The sequence below is a fragment of the Oncorhynchus kisutch genome, linkage group LG2 (genome assembly GCF_002021735.2).
Source record: "Oncorhynchus kisutch isolate 150728-3 linkage group LG2, Okis_V2, whole genome shotgun sequence".
Taxonomy (NCBI): domain Eukaryota; kingdom Metazoa; phylum Chordata; class Actinopteri; order Salmoniformes; family Salmonidae; genus Oncorhynchus; species Oncorhynchus kisutch.
In genome coordinates, this window is record NC_034175.2 from 69768522 (window position 1) to 69790663 (window position 22142).

Consider the following 22142-nt stretch of genomic DNA (forward strand, 5'->3'; position numbering starts at 1 on the left):
CTCTTGCCTCAGTAGCAGTGCCCAGTAGGAGACAGATGACCATCCAACAGTACCCAAAACAATCCATCTTCTTTTTTGGCATATCAAACGATCCACTCTTCTGGTTATTTCTCCCTCTTTAATGACTATCGATCTGTTGAAAGGGAAAAAAAGGCCATTGAAACACAGACTTACATTGTCATTTACACCATTAACTGTTTCTTAGTAGGAAGAGGGTTTGGACAGGGTTTCCCAGTATTTTCAGGTTTTCTCTCACAAAAATCACAACTTATTTGAATAAAAACAACATTTGGATGTTCTAAGTCCACATCAATGCTAAAAACACATCAGGAGACCCATTTTGAGGTCTGAAAAAAATCGTAAAATTGTTGAATTCTGGGTGTAGTTACCCTTTAACTCAACTGGGCACCACCCAGAGACTGTTATTTGGTTAGCTGCGTTTCTGTGGGGTTCATCTGATTGCAGAGTTTGCAAAACAAATAGCCACTGGGTCGATGCAAATAATCATGATATTATTCTAGCAGGAAGGCACAGGCTACTTTGTAGTTAACATTTAATTGAGAAGATTTTTGGGAAAGCCTTTCTATCTACCAGCAGATGTTATCATTAGCAGTAGCATTAGCATTATCGCTAATAGGTACAAAGTGACATACGCATGCACACACAGCATACAAAACACACAGACAGGGACGGGAGGTAGTCTAGCAGAGAGTTGGGCGGCAGGGTAGCCTAGTGGTTAGAGCGGTGAACTAGTAACCGAAAGGTTGCAGGTAAAATAAAAACTCTATCCTGGTTCTCTCTCCCTCAGCCCAAATCTCTATCCTGTTTCTCAATCTGGTTCTCTCTCCCTCAGCCCATAATTCTATCCTGGTTCTCTCTCCCTCAGCCCATAACTCTATCCTGTTTCTCAATCTGGTTCTCTCTCCCTCAGCCCATAACTCTATCCTGTTTCTCTCTCTGGTTCTCTCTCCCTCAGCCCATAACTCTATCCTGGTTCTCTCTCCCTCAGCCCATAACTCTATCCTGTTTCTCAATCTGGTTCTCTCTCCCTCAGCCCATAACTCTATCCTGTTTCTCTCTCTGGTTCTCTCTCCCTCAGCCCATAACTCTATCCTGGTTCTCTCTCCCTCAGCCCATAACTCTATCCTGTTTCTCAATATGGTTCTCCATCCCTCAGCCCATAACTCTTGTGTGCTCTTAAAGGGCATCCATTTAACATGAACATCACAGCAATCAACACCATTCCATTTCCATTCCTCCTTCACCGCTGCCGTTGTATTCCTTCTCACATCTATGCGCTCGCCTCTTCCCTTTGCTTGTGAACTTCAATGCACATCAGCTGTATGTGACCAGGCGAAAAAAACTTTCCCAGCCAAACAGCTACACGCTGCCTACATAGTTGTCAACATTATTAGCTAAAGTAACGTCATAGACAGCAAAGCTAATAGAACTAACACGTTACTAAACCCGCTACAATCATGCAGTAACGTTACAATATACAGTCAGTAAGCAGTTACACCCCAGGGGCAAAAAATTTGTCAAACCAAAAAGCTTGACTTGGAAGAGTGTTGGATAGTCATAGCCAGCTAGCTAACATAGCATCCCTCTGTCATAGCCAGCTAGCTAACATAGCATTCCTCTGTCATAGCCAGCTAGCTAACATAGCATACCTCTGTTATAGCCAGCTAGCTAACATAGCATACCTCTGTTATAGCCAGCTAGTTAACATAGCATCCCTCTGTTATAGCCAGCTAGCTAACATAGCATCCCTCTGTCATAGCCAGCTAGCTAACATAGCATCCCTCTGTCATAGCCAGCTAGTTAACATAGCTTTACTCTGTTTGAGCAGGGTGTTTCAGTAGGCTAAACTAGCTGGCTACATTTGCTAGCTAAGTAAGTGGAAAAAATATACACACTCTCTCTTTCTCTCTCTATTTCTCTCTTGCTTCTCCTTCATTTTGGAAGAAATTAATTTGTAAGTTTAGGGAAGGGGGTGAGAACCATGAGCCTCCTAGGTATTGTATTGAAGTCAGTGTACCAAGAGGAAAACGAAAGCTAGCTGTCCTCCGGCTACACCATGGGGCTACCCTACAGAGTGCTGTTGAGGCTACTGTAGACCATTTTTGCAGATAGTGTGTTTTAATCAATTGTTTGGTGACATATGATTATATTTCATATGGTTTTAACTAAAAGGGATAACTTTTTTAATGCTTTACAATTAAACATTTTTTGAAATTCACCGCGGAGGATGGTCCTCCTCTGAGGAGCCTCCACTGATATACACCCATTTGCTCTCTACCTAAATCAAATGAACTCTCAAAGGAAGTGAGCGCTCTTGTCCCCCCTCCTCAGAGTATTCCCAACCACGGACATCACATGGGCTCCGTAGTGCAGCTGTGGGCTGTGCTGTGCCATCACCATTACTTAAGGCAACAGAGCATACATATGTAATCCAGTTCACTTCTTATTGGACAGTTCTTATTGGCCTCGAGGATGTACAGAGGGCAATGGGGACAGTGAAAAAACACCTGATGTCTAATATGTTCAAACTTGATTGACTTGGAGGCATTGTTCTTGTACATTTTCTCATCTTGGTGTAGTCCTAATGTATTTGTATATAGCTCAACACTGTGGCTGAAGACATATATAGTAAAAAGCATTTGCTAGTCCAAACAATCTTTGAGAAAAGTCTTTATATTGCTCTCTTTGTATTTTGAAATTCACATAGAGTATTTGCATTAACATTACATTTTGAAATTCCCAATGCATACAGTTGACACAAGTCTTTGTCAGGTGCATCCGAACACCAGTCTCTTGGACGTTATTGTATATGAATCACGATTTAGAAGCGTAGGCCCTGACACTTTGGACAGAAAAGCTTACAGATTGTACCTTTAATATGAGTATTGTGGAATTTGTCTGGAAAGAGCCACAGAAGACTACGCATTTAAAGCAGCATGGTAACGGTTTGAGGTTGCAGCACAGCTGGTGCATAGTTCAGAAGACACAATTCAATGTGCACATGCCCCTCAGGTTGAACAAGTTTGCTTTTCAAAATCAAGCGAAGATGAGGTAGTTTCCTTGTTAGCCAAATGTGGTTGTCGTATTGGCCAAGATAAGACTACATTTCTGCACAAACGTCATTTAGCAGACATTTAGTGAGTGCATACATTTTCATATTTGTTCATACTGGTCTAGCACTTAAGCAATAATCCAGCTGATTACCAAGACATGCAGACATGTTTGCAGAGTCAGAGTTCCGTATGATGCATCGGCTGAACATTGACATCATTACAGTAATGTTGCTATTTGGACAGCTGTTAGCAGACGTAACTATTGAAAAAGCAGTGAAGAGCATTCCCTGACACATAAGACTCCATTGTGTGTACAACAGTTATAACAGAATATGTCAGCTAAATATGTATGTTTATGGAAGGGGAGCTGTGCTACTTGAGTGGACGGGTTAAGCGAACTGAAATACACTTAATGGCCTAAAGGAGTAGGACATTTTTATTCTTCAAGTTGCATGGCTAATTCAATTAAACTGGAAGGCAATTGAGCCAGGAGAATAGGAAATACAGCTGAGAGAAAAACATTACTGTTTGTATTCAAGAACATCCAGCCAGGGGGGCCTCCCGAGTAGAGCAGCGTTCTGAGGCAGTGCTGAGGCGCCTGGGGTTCGATCACAGCCGGTCGTGACCGGGAGCCCCATAGGGAGGCCCCCCTGGCTGGACGTTCTTGAACACAAACAGCAGTGTTTTTCTCGCAGTTGTTCATACTGGTCTAGCCAGGGGCTTTCTAGGGGCTTTCCTTGGCTCATCGCGGTCTAGCAACTCCTTGTGGATGGCTGGGCACCTGCAGGCTGACTCAGGTTGTCAGTCGAACAACTCTGACACATAGATACAGATGACTTCCGAGATAGGCCAGCTGCAAAGTCAAAATTGGCCACAGGGCCAATTGTAAAAATGTATGAAAACAAAAATGAGCTTTTTGGTCTCAATTTTACATTAGGCTTAGGAATTAGTTTTGCAGTCGGGTTAAGGTTAGGGTTTAGCATTGTGTAACATCAGGTTTTATGACTTTGTGGCTGTGCTAGATAGTGACCACCCTGCAGCGCTGCCTCCAGAACAACATTCATGACGGAAAACACTAACCTGCAGAACTTTCCTGCAATCTAGGAAATGTAAAACTTATAGTGTATTTGAGGTTTAAAAAGGATTCTGAAGTTTCTCATTTCCACTTTGAAATGTCAGACTTGATTTTCCCTTACGAAAAATGTATCAACCCCCACAAAAATGTCCCCACATTAATTACAATCCGCCTAGTTATTCAGATTTCCAGTTGCTGCAGTACTCTTTTCCTGCTGTAGCAAACTGGCTCAAATTAAGATCCTACATCATACCTCTGCCTCAGAGCCCAACAATCATGAACATGGGTAACTTCACTTCATCCTGCGCTATGCTATCTAGATCCAAGCCAGGGGAATGAATGCCAGCCTCCCAAGCTTTGAGTTAAAACCCCATTACACCGGGGGAATGCTGGAACTGGATTTGTAAAACATTATGGCAACGTGCAAATTGGAAACAGACCGGAAACTATCAGCTGTACTGTCACAAGCTAATGGTCCTCGCTGCCAAATCCCCCAGCTGTATTGGAGCGGCTGACTCCAGCCTTTTACAAACTGAGATTACAACCAAGAATGGATCTGTCCAATGACAACATAGGCTTAAAACATATTACAGAATTCATACATGGTTTATCTGGATAGGATTTAGATATGCAGTGCTACTTCATGATACACATCCCAGTGGGTAAAACTTGGCAAAACTGATTCAAATGAAGTCAACCAGTTTTGCCCGCTGGGGTATCGACTGAGAGGTTTGTAGAAATGTGTTATCTAATCAGCAAACCATCTTAAGATACCAATAGAGAAATACTTAGCTCTATGTGAAAAGTGGCTGTGAAACTTTATCTGCAAAAGCCATTCCCATTTCATTGTTTTTGTAATCTGGACATTCACAAAATATCTTCAATTGTTGCGTATTTTCAAGACGAATAACCATGACTTTAACAATCCTAACGATATATCACATTGTAAGACATTGAAAGGTTTTTTCGAGATTGAGATGAGGAATATATTTTCAGAATGATTTAATGTTTATAGTACATCTAAAAGTACAAGTACAACTCACAGGAATAAGTAGTTGTTAAAGTGCTTTAGGAGGACCACCCAACCCTTCCCATGAATCATGTTGCCATGGACTACAGCTATTATTTGCTATTGAAATAGCCACAATAACCTATGTCTGGCACTGCACACTATAAGACAAATGGAGGAATACAAAGATTATGTATATACTGACAAGATACATGTCTCTCTGCCCTAACAATGGGCTGTCTAGCTCCCGCCTATCCTTTCTTTGGATTGGAGGATACAACTCATTATTGTAATCCTTTTTTAGAATGTTCGATGAGTGTTGTTGATGTCAACCGCCTGTATTCAAAATAGAGAGATGCTATGCTACTAGCCTCATGCCATAAATATGCATAGCCATCTTGAGACAACTCCGATATGAAGTTTTTTTTCTCAAAGTTGCCAGGATGTATTAAATAGGGTGAAATGTTCATTGCAGAATCAATTCTATTGTAATAAAATGAAACAGTAAAGATGATTTAATCGCGTGGAGTATCCAATCGTGTCCTTTCAATCCACTACATGTTTAGCTACAACAGGATGTATTTTCTGTCTGAAACGCAGCCCACAGGGAAGGGCCTCAGCAAGTATCGGGTTGGTTATTTATCTACTTATTTATGTTTGTCTTGTACTGTACGTCAGAGTAGTAGGCCAGGAAAGAGGTTAGTCACGGTGACTTTGTCATGAAACAACCTTACTTCTTCTACATCTAAAGGCCCAGTGAGTGCCCTGAGAAATATTCAGAAAAGCAGTGAGTTCTTGCCTTTTTTAGAAAAGCCATTTATTTGAAAATTTAGAAAACTCTCAAACATTGCGCTCTTTTTCTCACAATATGAGCCGCTGCGATTACATTTATTGGTCAATAGCACACAAAACATAGACCAATCGCAAGGACACAAACATATACATTGGCCAGATCGAATGCTTACATAATTCCGAATACTGTTTAAGAAATTCAAATAGGAAAATTGTTACGGATTTCTTCCGTTGAAGGAGAGTCGGACCAAAATGCAGCGTGGTTAGTTTGATACATGTTTAATGAATGAATAAACACGACAAATACAAAAACAAGAAACGTGAAAACCTATACAGCCTATCTGGTAAATACAAACACACTGAGACAGGAACAATCACCCACAAAACGAAATCCAGGCTACCTAAATATGGTTCCCAATCAGAGACAACGAGAATCACCTGACTCTGATTGAGAACCGCCTCAAGCAGCCATAGACTATGCTAGACACCCCTACTCAGCCACAATCCCAATACCTACTAAAACCCCAATACAAAAACACAACACAAAATAAACCCATGTCACACCCTGGACTGACCAAATAAATAGAAAACACAAAATACTAAGACCAGGGCGTGACAAAAATGGCAACTGGAGCACCTAGATAAGAGCTGTGTGTGTACATATGAACAAAAACACTCTGCTGGCAAAATATCGTTAGTTGTTTATCTTTCCTTGTGAAATCGTGCAGTATTCACTACAGGTGGGTGTATTTTATGCTTCACATATTTCAAATGACTTTACGATTCACAAGTTTTAACATTGAGTTCAACAACCTTGTAGGAAGGATCGTTGGGGAGAGAGGGAGGAGGTTGTCTCATTGGTCAGTGCTGCAGTCAACATGCAGCTTTTAAACATTAAACTAGTGGCAGATGTCACATGGGAACTAGGGGAGGACTGACAGGCTTCTGGTTGCATTTAGGTCTGAAATAACCCAGAGTAGCCCAGAGTAAACCTACTTCTGGGCCTGTATTCATAAAGAGCCTCAGAGACGGAGTGCAGATTTAGGATCAGGACACCACAGTTAATTTATTATCATCTAAAAGGCTAAACTTAACCGAGATCGGCACTCCTACTCTGAGAAAGTTTATGAATACAGGGCCAGGACAAAAAAAAGATACTCATTGGAGAAGCTTAGTAGAGTTTTTTTTATCAGGTTTTCCTTCACTGCAGTACCAAGAGAAGTGGCACCTTATCTTTGACACAAGCATGGACTTTGATGAAAAGGTTTTTTCATCAAAGTCCATTTTCTCCTGATAGTGTGCAGGTGAATGACGTACGGCACTCTTTCCTACACGAGATACCGTAATTCAAGGCAACAGGTGGTTGAGTGCACAGGCATTACCAGCGGCGACCATGAAACACTTTTCTGGGGACCCGACATAAGGATTGCAGGTGGTAGATGATGTGTTTGAATGAATTTGAATCCAACTTTATGGAGAGCAGTTCATATTATCCAGCTGGGCTGTGTTTATTGTGTTTACTGCTTTTAAGACCTGCTAAGAAGCCCTATGTTAATGTCAAGGGAATGCATTCGGCGAAACACCATTCAAAGACAATATTTTGTTTGACCCATCTGTATGTCATTATTAAATATATTGAACTCTGTCTAGCAGCTATGGGGAACTTGGGTTGAAAAGGGATAGCAAATTAGCAATCATTGGTTTCTAGAATGTCTCTTGATGGGTAACGACCTTTGGTTCCTAGAATGTCTCTGGTCGGAACCAAAGATCACCCCTACCTTGTCACAACACAACGGATTGTCTCAAATGCATTAAGAAGGAAAGAAATGCCACAAATGAACTTACAACAAGGCACAACTGTTAATTGAAATGCATTCTAGGTGACTACCTCGTGAAGCTGGTTGAGAGAATGCCAAGAAGAGCGTGCAAAGCTGTCATCAAGGCTACTTTGAAGAACACTTTTTTGGTTACCATATGTGTTCCATACATAGTTTTGATGTCTTCAATATTATTCTACAATGTAGAAAATAGCACAAATTAAGAAAAACCCTTGAATGAGTAGGTGTGTTTGGGGTCACTAAGAAAAGCATTTTTCATCCATTAAAATAACATCAAATTGATCAGATACAGTGTAGACATTGTTAAACACCAGTCTCAACGTCAACACTGAAGAGGTGACTATGGGATGCTGGCCTTCTAGGCAGAGTTCCTCTGTCCAGTGTCTGTGTTCTTTTGCCCATCTTAATATTTAATTTTTATTGGCCAGTCTGAGATATGGCTTTTTCTTTGCATCTCTGCCTAGAAGGCCAGCATCCCGGAGTCACCTCTTCACTGTTGACATTGAGACTGCTGTTTTTTACAGGTACTATTTAATGAAGCTGCCAGTTGAGGATTTGTGAGGTGTCTGTTTCTCAAACTAGACATTCTAATGTACTTGTCCTCTTGCTCAGTTGTGCACCGGGGCCTCCCACTCCTCTTTCTATTCTGGTTAGAGCCAGTTTGTGCTGTTCTGTGAAGGGAGTAGTACACAGCGTTGTACGAGATCTTCAGTTTCTTGGCAATTTCTCGCATGGAGTAGCCTTCATTTCTCAGAACAAGAATAGACTGACGAGTTTCAGAAACAAAAGTTATTTGTTTCTAGCCATTTTGAGCCTGTAATCGAACCTACAAATGCTGATGCTCCAGATACTCAACTAGTGTAAAGAAGGCCAGTTTTATTGCTTCTTTAATCAGGACAACAGTTTTCAGCTGTGCTAACATAATTGCTAAAATGTTTTCTAATGATCCTCTAATGAGCCTTTTAAAATGATAAACTTGGATTAGCTAACACAACGTGCCATTGGAACACAGGAGTGATGGTTGCTGATAACGGGCATCTGTACGCCTCTGTAGCTATTCCATTAAACATCAGCCTGTTCTAGCTTCAATAGTAATTTACAACATTAACAATGTCTACACTGTATTTCTGATCAATTTGATGTTATTTTAATGGACAATATATACACCCTAGGGTGGCAGGGTAGCCTAGTGGTTAGAGTGGTGGAATACCAGAAGGTTGCAAGTTCAAATCCCTGAGCTGAGAAGGTACAAATCTGTTGTATTGCCCCTGAACAGGCAGTTAACCCACTGTTCCAGTTAAGAATTTGTTCTTAACTGACTTGCCTAGTTAAATAAAGGTTAAAAAAAATATGCTGTATATATAAGTATATGCATGTCCATCCAATAATATATGGTGAGCTTATTATCTTAATTTCTTCAAGAAACCTGACTACATTTAGGGAACATTGTCTCAGAACATTATTTAACAACCAACTCAGAAGCAGAGGGCCAAACAAGAAAATGTTCTGCCATGTTCTCAGAACCTTCTAGGTACATTATTGACATGTCTTCTGGGCTGTGCACTAATAACTCTGTGGCATCAGACCCTCTGGGCAATCCCTACCATATGATCATGGACGTTCCTGGCCTCACATCTCAGGCGGCATCCATTTTAGCAGGACAGAACGGACGGGCCTCATCATGCTGGCTCATAGTTTGCCTTGGGCACTACCAGATGTCAGGGAAAACAATAAAAAACCCACACAGACTCTAGGAAGGAGACGTTTTACAAGTGGACACGCAAGTAACCAAACGTGTTAGGCATGAATGTTATGATTAAACAACTATCATATAGAAAGACAATCTGACCCAGTTGAGGAAAACAGCAGATAAACACAGAGGCATGCAGTATAAAACAAACACTTATGTCGGGGCAAGAGAAGAGGCTTCAAATTGGCACTGTAAGCGGGAGTGAAGGAGCTTATACCCACTTTCCTTCTCACCCAGATGCCAAGCCTCTGTCTCTTCCCACAGCGCCTGCACATTGTTTGCCAACCCTCCCAAAGCTTGGCATCCAGACTCAAGAATCTATCCACCATTGTGTTACTCACTAGAAGGCTAACTAAGACAAGGCCAGTGAAGGCATTCCGGACATTCGTTGAGAAGGAGGACGTCTCAAGGAGGTATCCCTGGTGCTAAATGACTATTGGACACACAATGGTAGAGCATGCTGTTATTACAAAAACATGGTATTAATGGACTTGACAAAAATGCTAATTATGTTTCTGTAAGAAAATGCAAGGATAAAGAGAAAACAAGTTTATTCGTTTTTTTCCCTTCATGAAATAGACTTGCCAAATCACAAGTGACCTTTGAAGGTTAAAACTAGAGAGTTTATGAAATGTTGATGAGATTGAAGTGCAAACGTATCAAGTGCCATGTAATGTACCTTGCTGAAGTATCAGGACTGTGCCCAGAGCAAAATGAGGAGCAGGACAGTCAGGACATTCAGGAGGGTAAGGACAGTCAGGACAGTCAGGACAGTCAGGACAGCCAGGATGGTCAGGACGGTCAGGACAATCAGGATGGTCAGGACAGTCAAGATAGTCAGGACGGTCATGACAGCCAGGATGGTAAAGACAGTCAGGACGGTAAAGACAGTCAGGATGGTAAAGACAGTCAGGACAGTCATGACAGTCAGGATGGTTAGGATGGTCAGGACAGTCAGGACGGTAAAGACAGTCAGGACAGTCATGACAGTCAGGATGGTTAGGATGGTCAGGACAGTCAGGGCAGTCAGGATGGTCAGGAGAGTCAGGACAGTAAGAACAGACAGGACGGTCAGGAGAGTCAGGACAGTAAGAACAGACAGGACGGTCAGGACAGTAAGGACGGTCAGGACAGTAAGAACAGACAGGACGGTCAGGACAGTAAGGAATGGAAATGCCAGTTCGAAAAAATACCAGAAATACGGGTCAGTATCTACTTGTAATCATACTTCAACATCCAGGTATACAGCAACAATATTATGAGATTTAAAGCAATGTAATTTGACAGAGCCTGACATCTTGTATTTCAACCATACAGACAAAGTTGACATGTCGCCCTTGTTTCATGGTAGACTAAACTAAGTTTAATTTTCTATGACATGTACATGTAATGCCTTGGAGAAGACAATCTTAAATTACTCAAGCGACAACATGAACTATCTTTCTTAATTATTATTATTATTTTATTTTTTTAAACTGAAATGTTTTCCTGAAAACAAAGTACAACACTTTTTCCCACCACTTTGGTTTTCTGCCTTCAATGTCATGTCATTCTTGAACAAAGCAATGTGTAATTATATAATTTGTTTACCAAGCAAATAGGAAAAACAAGGGGAAACTCCGAAACAAGGGGAAAAACCAAAGAAAAGAAAACATACACACATACACACACACACACACACACACACACACACACACACACACACACACACACACACACACACACACACACACACACACACACACACACACACACACACACACACACACACACACACACACAGAGGACACTCATGGGAAATAATCTGGTTTCAAAGGTTTGCTATGTTGCACAGAGGAGAAAAAACATCTGTAAAATACAGGGGTATACAGTGCATTCGGAGAGTATTCAGACCCTTTCACTTTTTCTACATTTTGTTAAATGACAGTCTTATTCTAAAATGGATTTAATACATCAATCTACACACAATACCCCATACCGACAAAGCAAAAACAGGTTTTTATGTTTGCCAATATATTACACATAAAAACAGAAATACCTTATTTACATAAGTATTTAGAACCTTTGCTATGAGACTAGAAATTGAGCTCAGGTGCATCCTGTTTCCATTGATCATCCTTGAGATGTTTCTACAACTTGATTGAAGTCCACCTGTGGTAAATTCAATTGACTGGACATGATCTGGAAAGACACACATGTCTATTTAAGGTCCCACAGTTGACAGTGCATATCAGAGCAAAAACCAAGCCATGAGGAAGAAACAATTGTCCATGGAGCTCCGAGACAGGATTGTGTCGAGGCACAGATCTGGGGAAGGGTACCAAAACATTTCTGCAGTATTGAAGGTCCACAAGAACACAGTGGCTTCCATCATTCTTAAAAGGAAGAAGTTTGGAACCACCAAGACTCTTCCGAGAGCTGGCCGCCTGGCCAAACTGAGCAATCGGGGAGGGGCCTTGGTCAGGGAGGTGAACTAGAAGCTGATGGTCACTCTGACAGAGCTATAGAGTTCCTCTGTGGAGCTAGGAGAACCTTCCAAAAGGACAACCATCTCTGCAGCTCTCCACCAATCAGGCCTTTATGGTAGAGTGGTGAGACGGAAGCCACTCCTCAGTAAAAGGCACATGAAAGCCCGCTTGGAGTGTATCAAAAGGCACCAAAAGGACTCTCAGACCATGAGAAACAAGATTCTCTGGTCTGATGAAACCAAGATTGAACTCTTTGGCCTGAATGCCAACTGTCATGTCTGGAGTAAACATGGCACCAGGTTCTCCAATTATATAATACAGTTATTATTATATCCCTACAGTGAAGCATGGTGGTTGCGCCATCATGCCGTGGGGATGTTTTTCAGCAGCAGGAACATGGAGACTAGTCAGGATCAAGGGAAAGATGAACGGAGCAAAGTACATGCTCCAGAGCGGTCAGGACCTCAGACTGGGGCAAAGGTTTACCTTCCAACAAGACAACGACCCTTAGCACACAGCCAAGACAACGCAGGAGTGGCTTCGGGACAAGTCTCTGAATGTCCTTGAGTGGCCCAGCCAGAGCCCGGACTTGAACCTGGAGAGACCTGAAAATAGCACTGAACCATTGAACCTGACAGAGCTTGAGAGGATCTGCAGAGAAGAATGGGAGAAACTCCCCAAATACAGGTGTGCCAAGCTTGTGGCGACATATCCAAGAAGACTAATCGCTGCCAAATGTGCTTCAACAAATTACTGTGTAAAGGGTCTGAATAGTTATGTAATTGTAATATAAAAAAAACAACATAAAAAAACAAACCTGTATAGTTGATAACAGGGGTATGATTGAGTTACGGTATAGGCTAGTTTAAATAGCCTAACCTGCATAGCATTAGTCTAATTATTTAAGTTAAAGAAACCTGAAGCAGTAGCCTGTAGAAAACTATAGATTCTACTTGGAGCACATTTGAATGATTCATTTGATGCTCAGATGTAGTCAAGTGCAGTGGGTAATTACGCCGTGCAGTGCTTGTCTAGTGATTACACTGACATGCTTCACTTAGGGCGTTTCTGGATATATATGCCACTGTTGTTTGTTTACCTTCATGATCTGATATCTATCTTCTTATCTGTGGTTTGTTTACTTCCATGAGACATCAAATACATAGTGGGCCTTTAGCTCTTTATCATAGCTTCTAATGGGATACCATTACATAGTGGGCCTTTAGCTCTTTATCACATCTTCTAATGGGATACCATTACATACTGGGCCTTTAGCCCTTTATCATAGCTTCTAATGGGATACCATTACATACTGGGCCTTTAGCCCTTTATCATAGCTTCTAATGGGGTACCATTACATACTGGGCCTTTAGCCCTTTATCATAGCTTCTAATGGGGTACCATTACATAGTGGGCCTTTAGCCCTTTATCATAGCTTCTAATGGGATACCATTACATAGTGGGCCTTTAGCCCTTTATCATAGCTTCTAATGGGGTACCATTACATGGTGGGCCTTTAGCCCTTTATCATAGCTTCTAATGGGATACCATTACATAGTGGGCCTTTAGCCCTTTATCATAGCTTCTAATGGGGTACCATTACATAGTGGGCCTTTAGCCCTTTATCATAGCTTCTAATGGGATACCATTACATAGTGGGCCTTTAGCCCTTTATCATAGCTTCTAATGGGATACCATTACATAGTGGGCCTGTAGCCCTTTATCATAGCTTCTAATGGGATACCATTACATAGTGGGCCTTTAGCCCTTTATCATAGCTTCTAATGGGGTACCATTACATAGTGGCCCTTTAGCCCTTTATCATAGATTCTAATGGGATACCATTACATAGTGGGCCTTTAGCCCTTTATCATAGCTTCTAATGGGATACCATTACATAGTGGGCCTTTAGCCCTTTATCATAGCTTCTAATGGGGTACCATTACATAGTGGGCCTTTAGCCCTTTATCATAGCTTCTAATGGGGTACCATTACATAGTGGGCCTTTAGCCCTTTATCATAGCTTCTAATGGGATACCATTACATAGTGGGCCTTTAGCCCTTTATCATAGCTTCTAATGGGGTACCATTACATAGTGGGCCTTTAGCCCTTTATCATAGCTTCTAATGGGGTACCATTACATAGTGGGGCTTTAGCCCTTTATCATAGCTTCTAATGGGATACCATTACATAGTGGGCCTTTAGCCCTTTACCATAGCTTCTAATGGGGTACCATTACATAGTGGGCCTTTAGCCCTTTATCATAGCTTCTAATGGGATACCATTACATAGTGGGCCTTTAGCCCTTTATCATAGCTTCTAATGGGATACCATTACATAGTGGGCCTTTAGCCCTTTATCATAGCTTCTAATTGGGTACCATTACATAGTGGGCCTTTAGCCCTTTATCATAGCTTCTAATGGGATACCATTACATAGTGGGCCTTTAGCCCTTTATCATAGCTTCTAATGGGATACCATTACATAGTGGGCCTTTAGCCCTTTATCATAGCTTCTAATGGGGTACCATTACATAGTGGGCCTTTAGCCCTTTATCATAGCTTCTAATGGGGTACCATTACATAGTGGGCCTTTAGCCCTTTATCATAGCTTCTAATGGGGTACCATTACATAATGGGCCTTTAGCCCTTTATCATAGCTTCTAATGGGATACCATCACATAGTGGGCCTTTAGCCCTTTATCATAGCTTCTAATGGGATACCATTACATAGTGGGCCTTTAGCCCTTTATGATAGCTTCTAATGGGATACCATTACATAGTGGGCCCAAAGTTGGTATCCCTCTGGGAAATGTAAAGTTATTCTATAATTCTATTATAAACCATCAAATAAAAGGTTAGTGGGGAGTGGACCTCTCAACCCACTGGAAGAGGACCAGTCCCTCCGTAGTCTCTGAAGTTTAGCATGTCAATCTAAATTTAACCATGTCACTCCATAAATCCATCCCACTGCCTGAGACAAGTACACAAACAACAAGCCACAGGTTCACATCTCCATTCTACGCTAAGAAAAAGGGATTTCAACACTCCCAAAGAAACACAGAAGGGTATGAGGGCTCAGAGTAGAAGTTGGCCTTGTTGAGGACCTACCGATCAACGATCAGGTTAAAGTTCCCAAATCTTCCCATAATCATTATAGGTGCTGAGAGTAAAACTGATTAAGTGCAACTAAAACGGATCAAATGAAACTGGTGGAGGCTTTTATGTAGCCCATCTATTGCCTTATTAACACTATAGGGCAGGCCAGTACCCGAAGCCTACAGTTCAGCCCAGTATCTCCACTTCCAGTCCAGTCCAGACTCACATTAAGCATCTCCAATCCAAAATTAAACTATTTCGCAACAAAGCCTCCTTTACTCATGCCGCCAACATACCCTCGTAAAACTGACTATCCTTGACTTCTGCGATGTAATTTACAAAATAGCCTCCAACACTCTACTCATCAAATTAGATCAAATCAAATCAAATCAAATTTATTTATATAGCCCTTCGTACATCAGCTGATATCTCAAAGTGCTGTACAGAAACCCAGCCTAAAACCCCAAACAGCAAGCAATGCAGGTGTAGAAGCACGGTGTAGATGTAGTCTATCACAGTGCAAGTTTGTCACCAAAGCCACATATATTACCCACCACTGCAACCTGTATGCTCTTGTTGGCTGGCCCTCGATTCATATTTGTCGCCAAACCCACTGGCTCCAGGACATCTATAAGTCTTTGCTAGGTAAAGCCCCGCCTTATCTCAGCTCACTGGTCACCATAGCAACACCCATTTTTTATTGTGTAATTGACTGTACGTTTGTTTATGCAATGTGTAACTCTGTGTTGTTGTAAGTGTCTCACTGCTTTGCTTTATCTTGGCCAGGTCGCAGTGATAAATGAGAACTTGTTCTCAACTGGCCTACCTGGTTAAATAAAGGTGTTCTCAACTGGCCTACCTGGTTAAATAAAGGTCAAATTAAAATAAATAAAAAACCTCTACCTACTGCCCAGACCAGAACCTCTACCTACTGCCCAGACCAGAACCTCTACCTACTGCCCAGACCAGAACCTCTACCTACTGCCCAGACCAGAACCTCTACCTACTGCCCAGACCAGAACCTCTACCTACTGCCCAGACCAGAACCTCTACCTACTGCCCAGACCAGAACCTCTACCTACTGCCCAGACCAGAACCTCTACCTACTGCCCAGACCAGAACCTCTACCTACTGCCCAGACCAGAACCTCTACCTACTGCCCAGACCAGAACCTCTACCTACTGCCCAGACCAGAACCTCTACCTACTGCCCAGACCAGAACCTCTACCAACTGTCCAGCCCAGTACATATACCAAGTGTCCAGCCCAGTACCTTTACCAAATGTCCAGGCCAGTACCTTTACCTACTGTCCATTCCAGTACATCTACCTACTGTCCAGCCCAGTATCTCTACTTACTGTCCAGCCCAGTACCTCTACCTACTGTCCAGTTCAGTAGCTCTACCACCTGTCCAGCCCAGTAGCTCTACAACCTGTCCAGCCCAGTAGCTCTACCACCTGTCCAGCCCAGCGTCTCTACCTACTGTCCAGCCGAGTAGCTCTACCTACTGTCCAGCCTAGTATCTCCACTTACTGTCCAGCCCAGTACCTTTACCTACTGTCCATTCCAGTACCTCTAACTACTGTCCAATCCATTCCAGTACCTCTACCTACTGTCCAGCCCAGTATCTCCACTTACTGTCCAGCAAAGTACCTCTACCTACTGTCCAGTTCTGCACCTCTACCGACTGTCCAGCCCAGTAGCTCCACTTACTGTCCAGCAAAGTACCTCTACCTACTGTCCAGTTCAGTACCTCTACCGACTGTCCAGCCCAGTAGCTCTACCACCTGTCCAGCCCAGAGACTATACCTACTGTCCAGCCCAGTAGCTCTACCACATGTCCAGACCAGTACCTCTAACTACAGTCCAGCCCAGTATGTATCCTACTGTCTAGCCCAGTACATCTACCTACAGTCCAGCCCAGTATGGCTTCTACTGTCTAGCCCAGTACATCTACCTACAGTCCAGCCCAGTATGGCTTCTACTGTCTAGCCCAGTACCTCTACCTACAGTCCAGCCCAGTATGTATCTTACTGTCTAGCCCAGTACCTCTACCTACAGTCCAGCCCAGTATGTATCCTACTGTCTAGCCCAGTACATCTACCTACAGTCCACAGCCCAGTATGTATCCTACTGTCTAGCCCAGTACATCTACCTACTGTCCAGCCCAGTAGCTCTACTACCTGTCCAGTCCAGAGTCTCTACCTACTGTCCAGCCCAGTAGCTCTACCACCTGTCCAGCCCAGAGACTCTACCTACTGTCCAGCCCAGTATGTATCCTACTGTCTAGCCCAGTACATCTACCTACAGTCCAGCCCAGTATGGCTTCTACTGTCCAGCCCAGTATGGCTCCTACTGTCCAGCCCAGTATGGCTTCTAAGGTCCAGCCCAGTTTGGCTCCTACTGTCCAGCCCAGTATGGCTTCTAAGGTCCAGCCCAGTTTGGCTCCTACTGTCCAGCCCAGTATGGCTTCTACTGTGCAGCCCAGTATGGCTTCTAAGGTCCAGCCCAGAATGGCTCCTACTGTCCAGCCCAGCATTGCTTCTACTGTCCAGCCCAGAATGGCTCCTACTGTCCAGCCCAGTATGGCTTCTACTGTCCAGCCCAGTGTGGATTTTACTGTCCAGCCCAGTTTGGCTCCTACTGTCCAGCCCAGTTTGGCTCCTACTGTCCAGTTCAGTTTGGCTCCTACTGTCCAACCCAGTACCTCTCCGACTGTCTAGCCCAGTTTGGCTCCTACTGTCCAGCCCAGTACTTCTCCTACTGTCTTGCCCAGTTTGGCTTCTCCTACTCCCAGTACCTCTCATACTGTCCAGCCCAGTATGGCCCCTACTGTCCAGCCCAGTATTGTGAAAGTGGTAGTCTTTCTGACAGATCCAGCCCTGATCTCAATGGAAGATAGTTTCCAGTGAACTCGGCCTGGATCTGAAAGATTGCTAGCAGGCCTGACATCTACCAAAATAACCCTGGGAGCTGGATCAAGTTCAACTCTGTTTTAAGATGACCCAGAGGCCAAAGGATCTGCCCCCATGCACACGCCACAGGCCCGTCACAAGTGCGCACACTACTACTCCCGTCACAAGTGATAGACCCATGTAGGCTACTGTTACTGTACCATCAGTATGTTTACACGTCAACTTGTAAAGAACAACACATGGAAAGTATGTCAATACATACATGTAAACATGATGTATATAAGTGGAGGTAGGCTAGGGGTTAAGAGTGTTGGGCCAGTAACCTACAGGTTTCTGGTTTGAATCCTCGGGCCGACTAGGTGACTCATCTGTTGATGTGCCCTTGAGCAAGGCACTTAATCCTAATTGCTCCTGTAAATCGCTCTGGATAAGTGTCTGCTAAATTACTTAAATTTCAATTTACAAGGGATAATTGGGATAATAGAGTACAGTGCACTGCAAACTCAGTGTAATCAACAGATGTAATCAACAGATGTAATCAACTTGTTGTGATGCACAAATAACAAAAGCACAGTATTGACATATGAGTGGGAGGAGAACTATAGGAGATCATAAAAATAAAATGTTATTTTAAATACAGTATGTACTATGCAGACACAATCTACCTCTCTTAACAGGATTAAATTGATATTATAGGGCTGAACTGTTCTGCCCAAGGTGGGGAAGACATGCATACTAATTAAACTGGATGGGGGAGATACATACTAACTCCACTGGATGGAGAAGATGCACATACTAACTCCACTGGATGGAGAAGATACATACTAACTCCACTGGATGGAGGAGATACACATACTAACTCCACTGGATGGGGAAGATACATACTAACTCCACTGGATGGGGAAGATACATACTAACTCCACTGGATGGGGAAGATACATAATAATTCCACTGGATGGAGAAGATACATATTAACACCACTGGATGGGGAAGACACATACTAACTCCACTGGATGGAGAAGATACACACTAACTCCACTGGATTGAGAAGATACACACTGACTCCACTGGATGGATTAGATACACACTGACTCCACTGGATGGGGAAGATACACACACTTACTCCACTTGATGGAGAAGATACAGACTAACTCCACTGGATGGAGAAGATACATAATAACTCCACTGGATGGAGAAGATACAGACTAACTCCACTGGATGGAGAAGATACACACTAACTCCACTGGATGGAGAAGATACACACTAACTCCACTGGATGGATAATATACATAATAACTCCACTGGATAAAGAAGATACAGACTAACTACACTGGATGGAGAAGATACACACTAACTCCACTGGATGGAGAAGATACACAAACTAACTCCACTTGATGGAGAAGATACATACTAACTCCACCGGATGGAGAAGATAAGATACCCATACTCACTCCACTGGATGGAGGAATTACACATACTAACTCCCACGGTTCCTTTCTCGCTCTCTGTGCCCTATCAGAAGCCACCTCCTCTATATTCATGGGGCATTAGCCCCAGCCTGTAAATCAGGAGGGTCGTGTCAGCCAACGGCAGTTTGTTTCGCACGCATCAACACGGAACACGCCTGGAAACGGCCACTGTCCTCATCCTTCAGAAAGCACGTCATCTCAGATCGACTTTAGCCTAGGACTCACACACAAGCATAGAACATGTTGTCCACAGGCCTGACTGCTGCAATAAAACATGCTACGTCCAGTCAACATGACATGGCTGTCAGTGAAACATACATAGTTATAATCAACGACATATTGCTAAGAATTTTGGTGGGTGCTTATATTTGCCTTATTCCACACATGTACAAGTGTGTATTAAAATACATGTGTGAATTGGAAATGTGTTGTTTTTTCTTTGCATTCCCCAACTCCCCCTGAGACACCCTCGGAGAGTCACGGCAAGGGTCTGCCATTATCAACAGCGACCCTGGAGCAATTAGGGTTAATTAAGTGCCTTGCTCAAGTCATTAACTGAAAGAATCTTCTGTAATACATGTGGGGGTATGTGGGGCGGCGGATCTTTTTAACATCATTGAGATTTGACTCTGAATTAAATACAGGAACTCGAGGGAGGTTTGAGTAGAGTGACGCATATCAGCATCAATGCATTTGAGTGTAATGTGGTAGCCGAGGCCCAGGGAGAGAGGTAAAGATATGATGTGTGTCGAGGTTGTGTTTAGACAGGGGAATTCAATAATGGCCCTGATGCACTTGAATGAGACAGGATATGAGATGGTGGTGCTATTAGCCAGCTCTCAGATTAATGACTAAACCAAGGTCTGGTGAGAGAGAGAGAGAGAGAGAGAGAGAGAGAGAGAGAGAGAGAGAGAGAGAGAGAGAGAGAGAGAGAGAGAGAGAGAGAGAGAGAGAGAGAGAGAGAGAGAGAGAGAGAGAGAGAGAGAGAGAGAGAGAGAGACCAACAAGAGGGGAGAGAGAAACAGACAAAGAGGGAGAGAGATAGAGAGAGAGAGGGGGAGAGAGAAAGAGAGATGGAGAGAGAGAGGGGGGGGGAGACAAGCAGGGGCCTCCAGCATGATAAAAGCGTCACAATGCATTTGTGTTTGTGCGCCCCGACTTCGAAACAGGAGAGATGGCTGAGTAGCATACCCTCCTCCCCCTTGTAACTATTCCCCAGGTTGTTGCTGTAAATGAGAACGTGTTCTCAGTCAACTTACCTGGTAAAATAAGTGTTAAATTAAATAAAAAGGCATAACCTATCTGCTCCCTGGGGAGAGGGAGATAACCTGGATACACCTTCTTGGTGAGAGCAGGCTGTCTTAGACTGTGTGGCAGCTGTCGGCTAAGATAATGTTCAGATATCGGAAAAGTAAGGGGAGAGTCGTGTTGAGATTTCGCTCTCAATTCGTTGAGAGATCCACTTTGCAGACCAAACTTTGAACAATAACAGATTTGAAGGTAGCTCTTGGTATAATCCATCATATTTGTCTTGGAAGAAGGGTATTTTGTTTTGTTTATTCCCCCCATGTTATGGATGCTTTGCACACTTTTTCATAATGGTGTGAGCAGTGTGTTCATATTCACATGTATGGTATTAGGTATTTTATTAGGATCTCCATTAGCTGTTGCGAAAGCAGCAGCTACTCTTCCTGGGTTCCACACAAAACATGAAACATGACATAATACAGAACATTAATAGACAAGAACAGCTATCAACATGTAATGTGAATCTCTAGGTAAAACGATAAAGACTGAGTTTTACTGATCAAAAACACTGTCCATTCTGTAGATAGACCAGAGTGAGAAACAGACACATTTTCCATCGTCAACAGTTCTCCTTGTTGACTCTTCTGGACGCCTCATCCTAGGCATACTCTGTGCCGTGTAGATGACTGAGCTTCTCGAGGCAATATCACCATGTCTTGGAGGTACCTTTAACATGTAATATCCCATTTGGAGTCAGCCTTCAATACCCACTCCACAGGACTGCTCGGGGGAGGAATCCAAATCCAATGTTTTACAGTTCAACACAAAGACTCCCTACACAAAAATGTACTTGGGTTCCTTTCACTATATGAGCTAATATATTTACTGTGAACACTTGGCCGTTGAGCATTTTGAGTGAAAATCCTTGTAGACTTATTAGACACGCCTGCTTCTCATGGGGTATTCAGTCAGTCCGGAAAACACTCTGTGGCTGTCCTATATCTTCAGGCCACACAGTGAAGCGGCATCTTTTCCTCAGCTTTCAAATGGAACACATACAAATCATGAAAGATTTCATAAATGTTGAGCGAAGCAATAATATTTTTGTTTCATGTCATATTTTTTTCATGGCGGTGGGTTATTGTGGATGTTTAATAAGTAATTTTACTTGAGAATGTGAGACAAAAGGGTGCAATCTATGGACGGGTTAAAGAGGCAGAGGACAAATATGGTGTCAGCCAAATGCATCTGGAAAGATTTTAAAATGTCTCAACAGGCCTGATGAACTTGAATGTTCTACAGTTCTGAGTTTGTTCATGTGTACTCTATCCTCTCCTTGATGGAGAAATATCTCTGCCTTCCTCATCGTATCATAAGCGAGATCTGCCAAATGTGAGCATCCTCAT

General features: G+C 42.8%; 1 protein-coding gene across 1 annotated transcript in view; it reads right to left on the minus strand.

The window, feature by feature from the left end:
- The window catches only part of LOC109870737 (calcitonin gene-related peptide type 1 receptor-like), a 42067-nt gene that overhangs the window by 18290 nt on the left and 1635 nt on the right, over positions 1–22142 (minus strand). Inside the window, exon 2 of the mRNA XM_031800877.1 lies at positions 8–133. Within this exon, the coding sequence (XP_031656737.1) occupies positions 8–82 (75 nt within the window). The 5' untranslated portion in view covers positions 83–133. The remainder of the gene's footprint in view (positions 1–7; positions 134–22142) is intronic.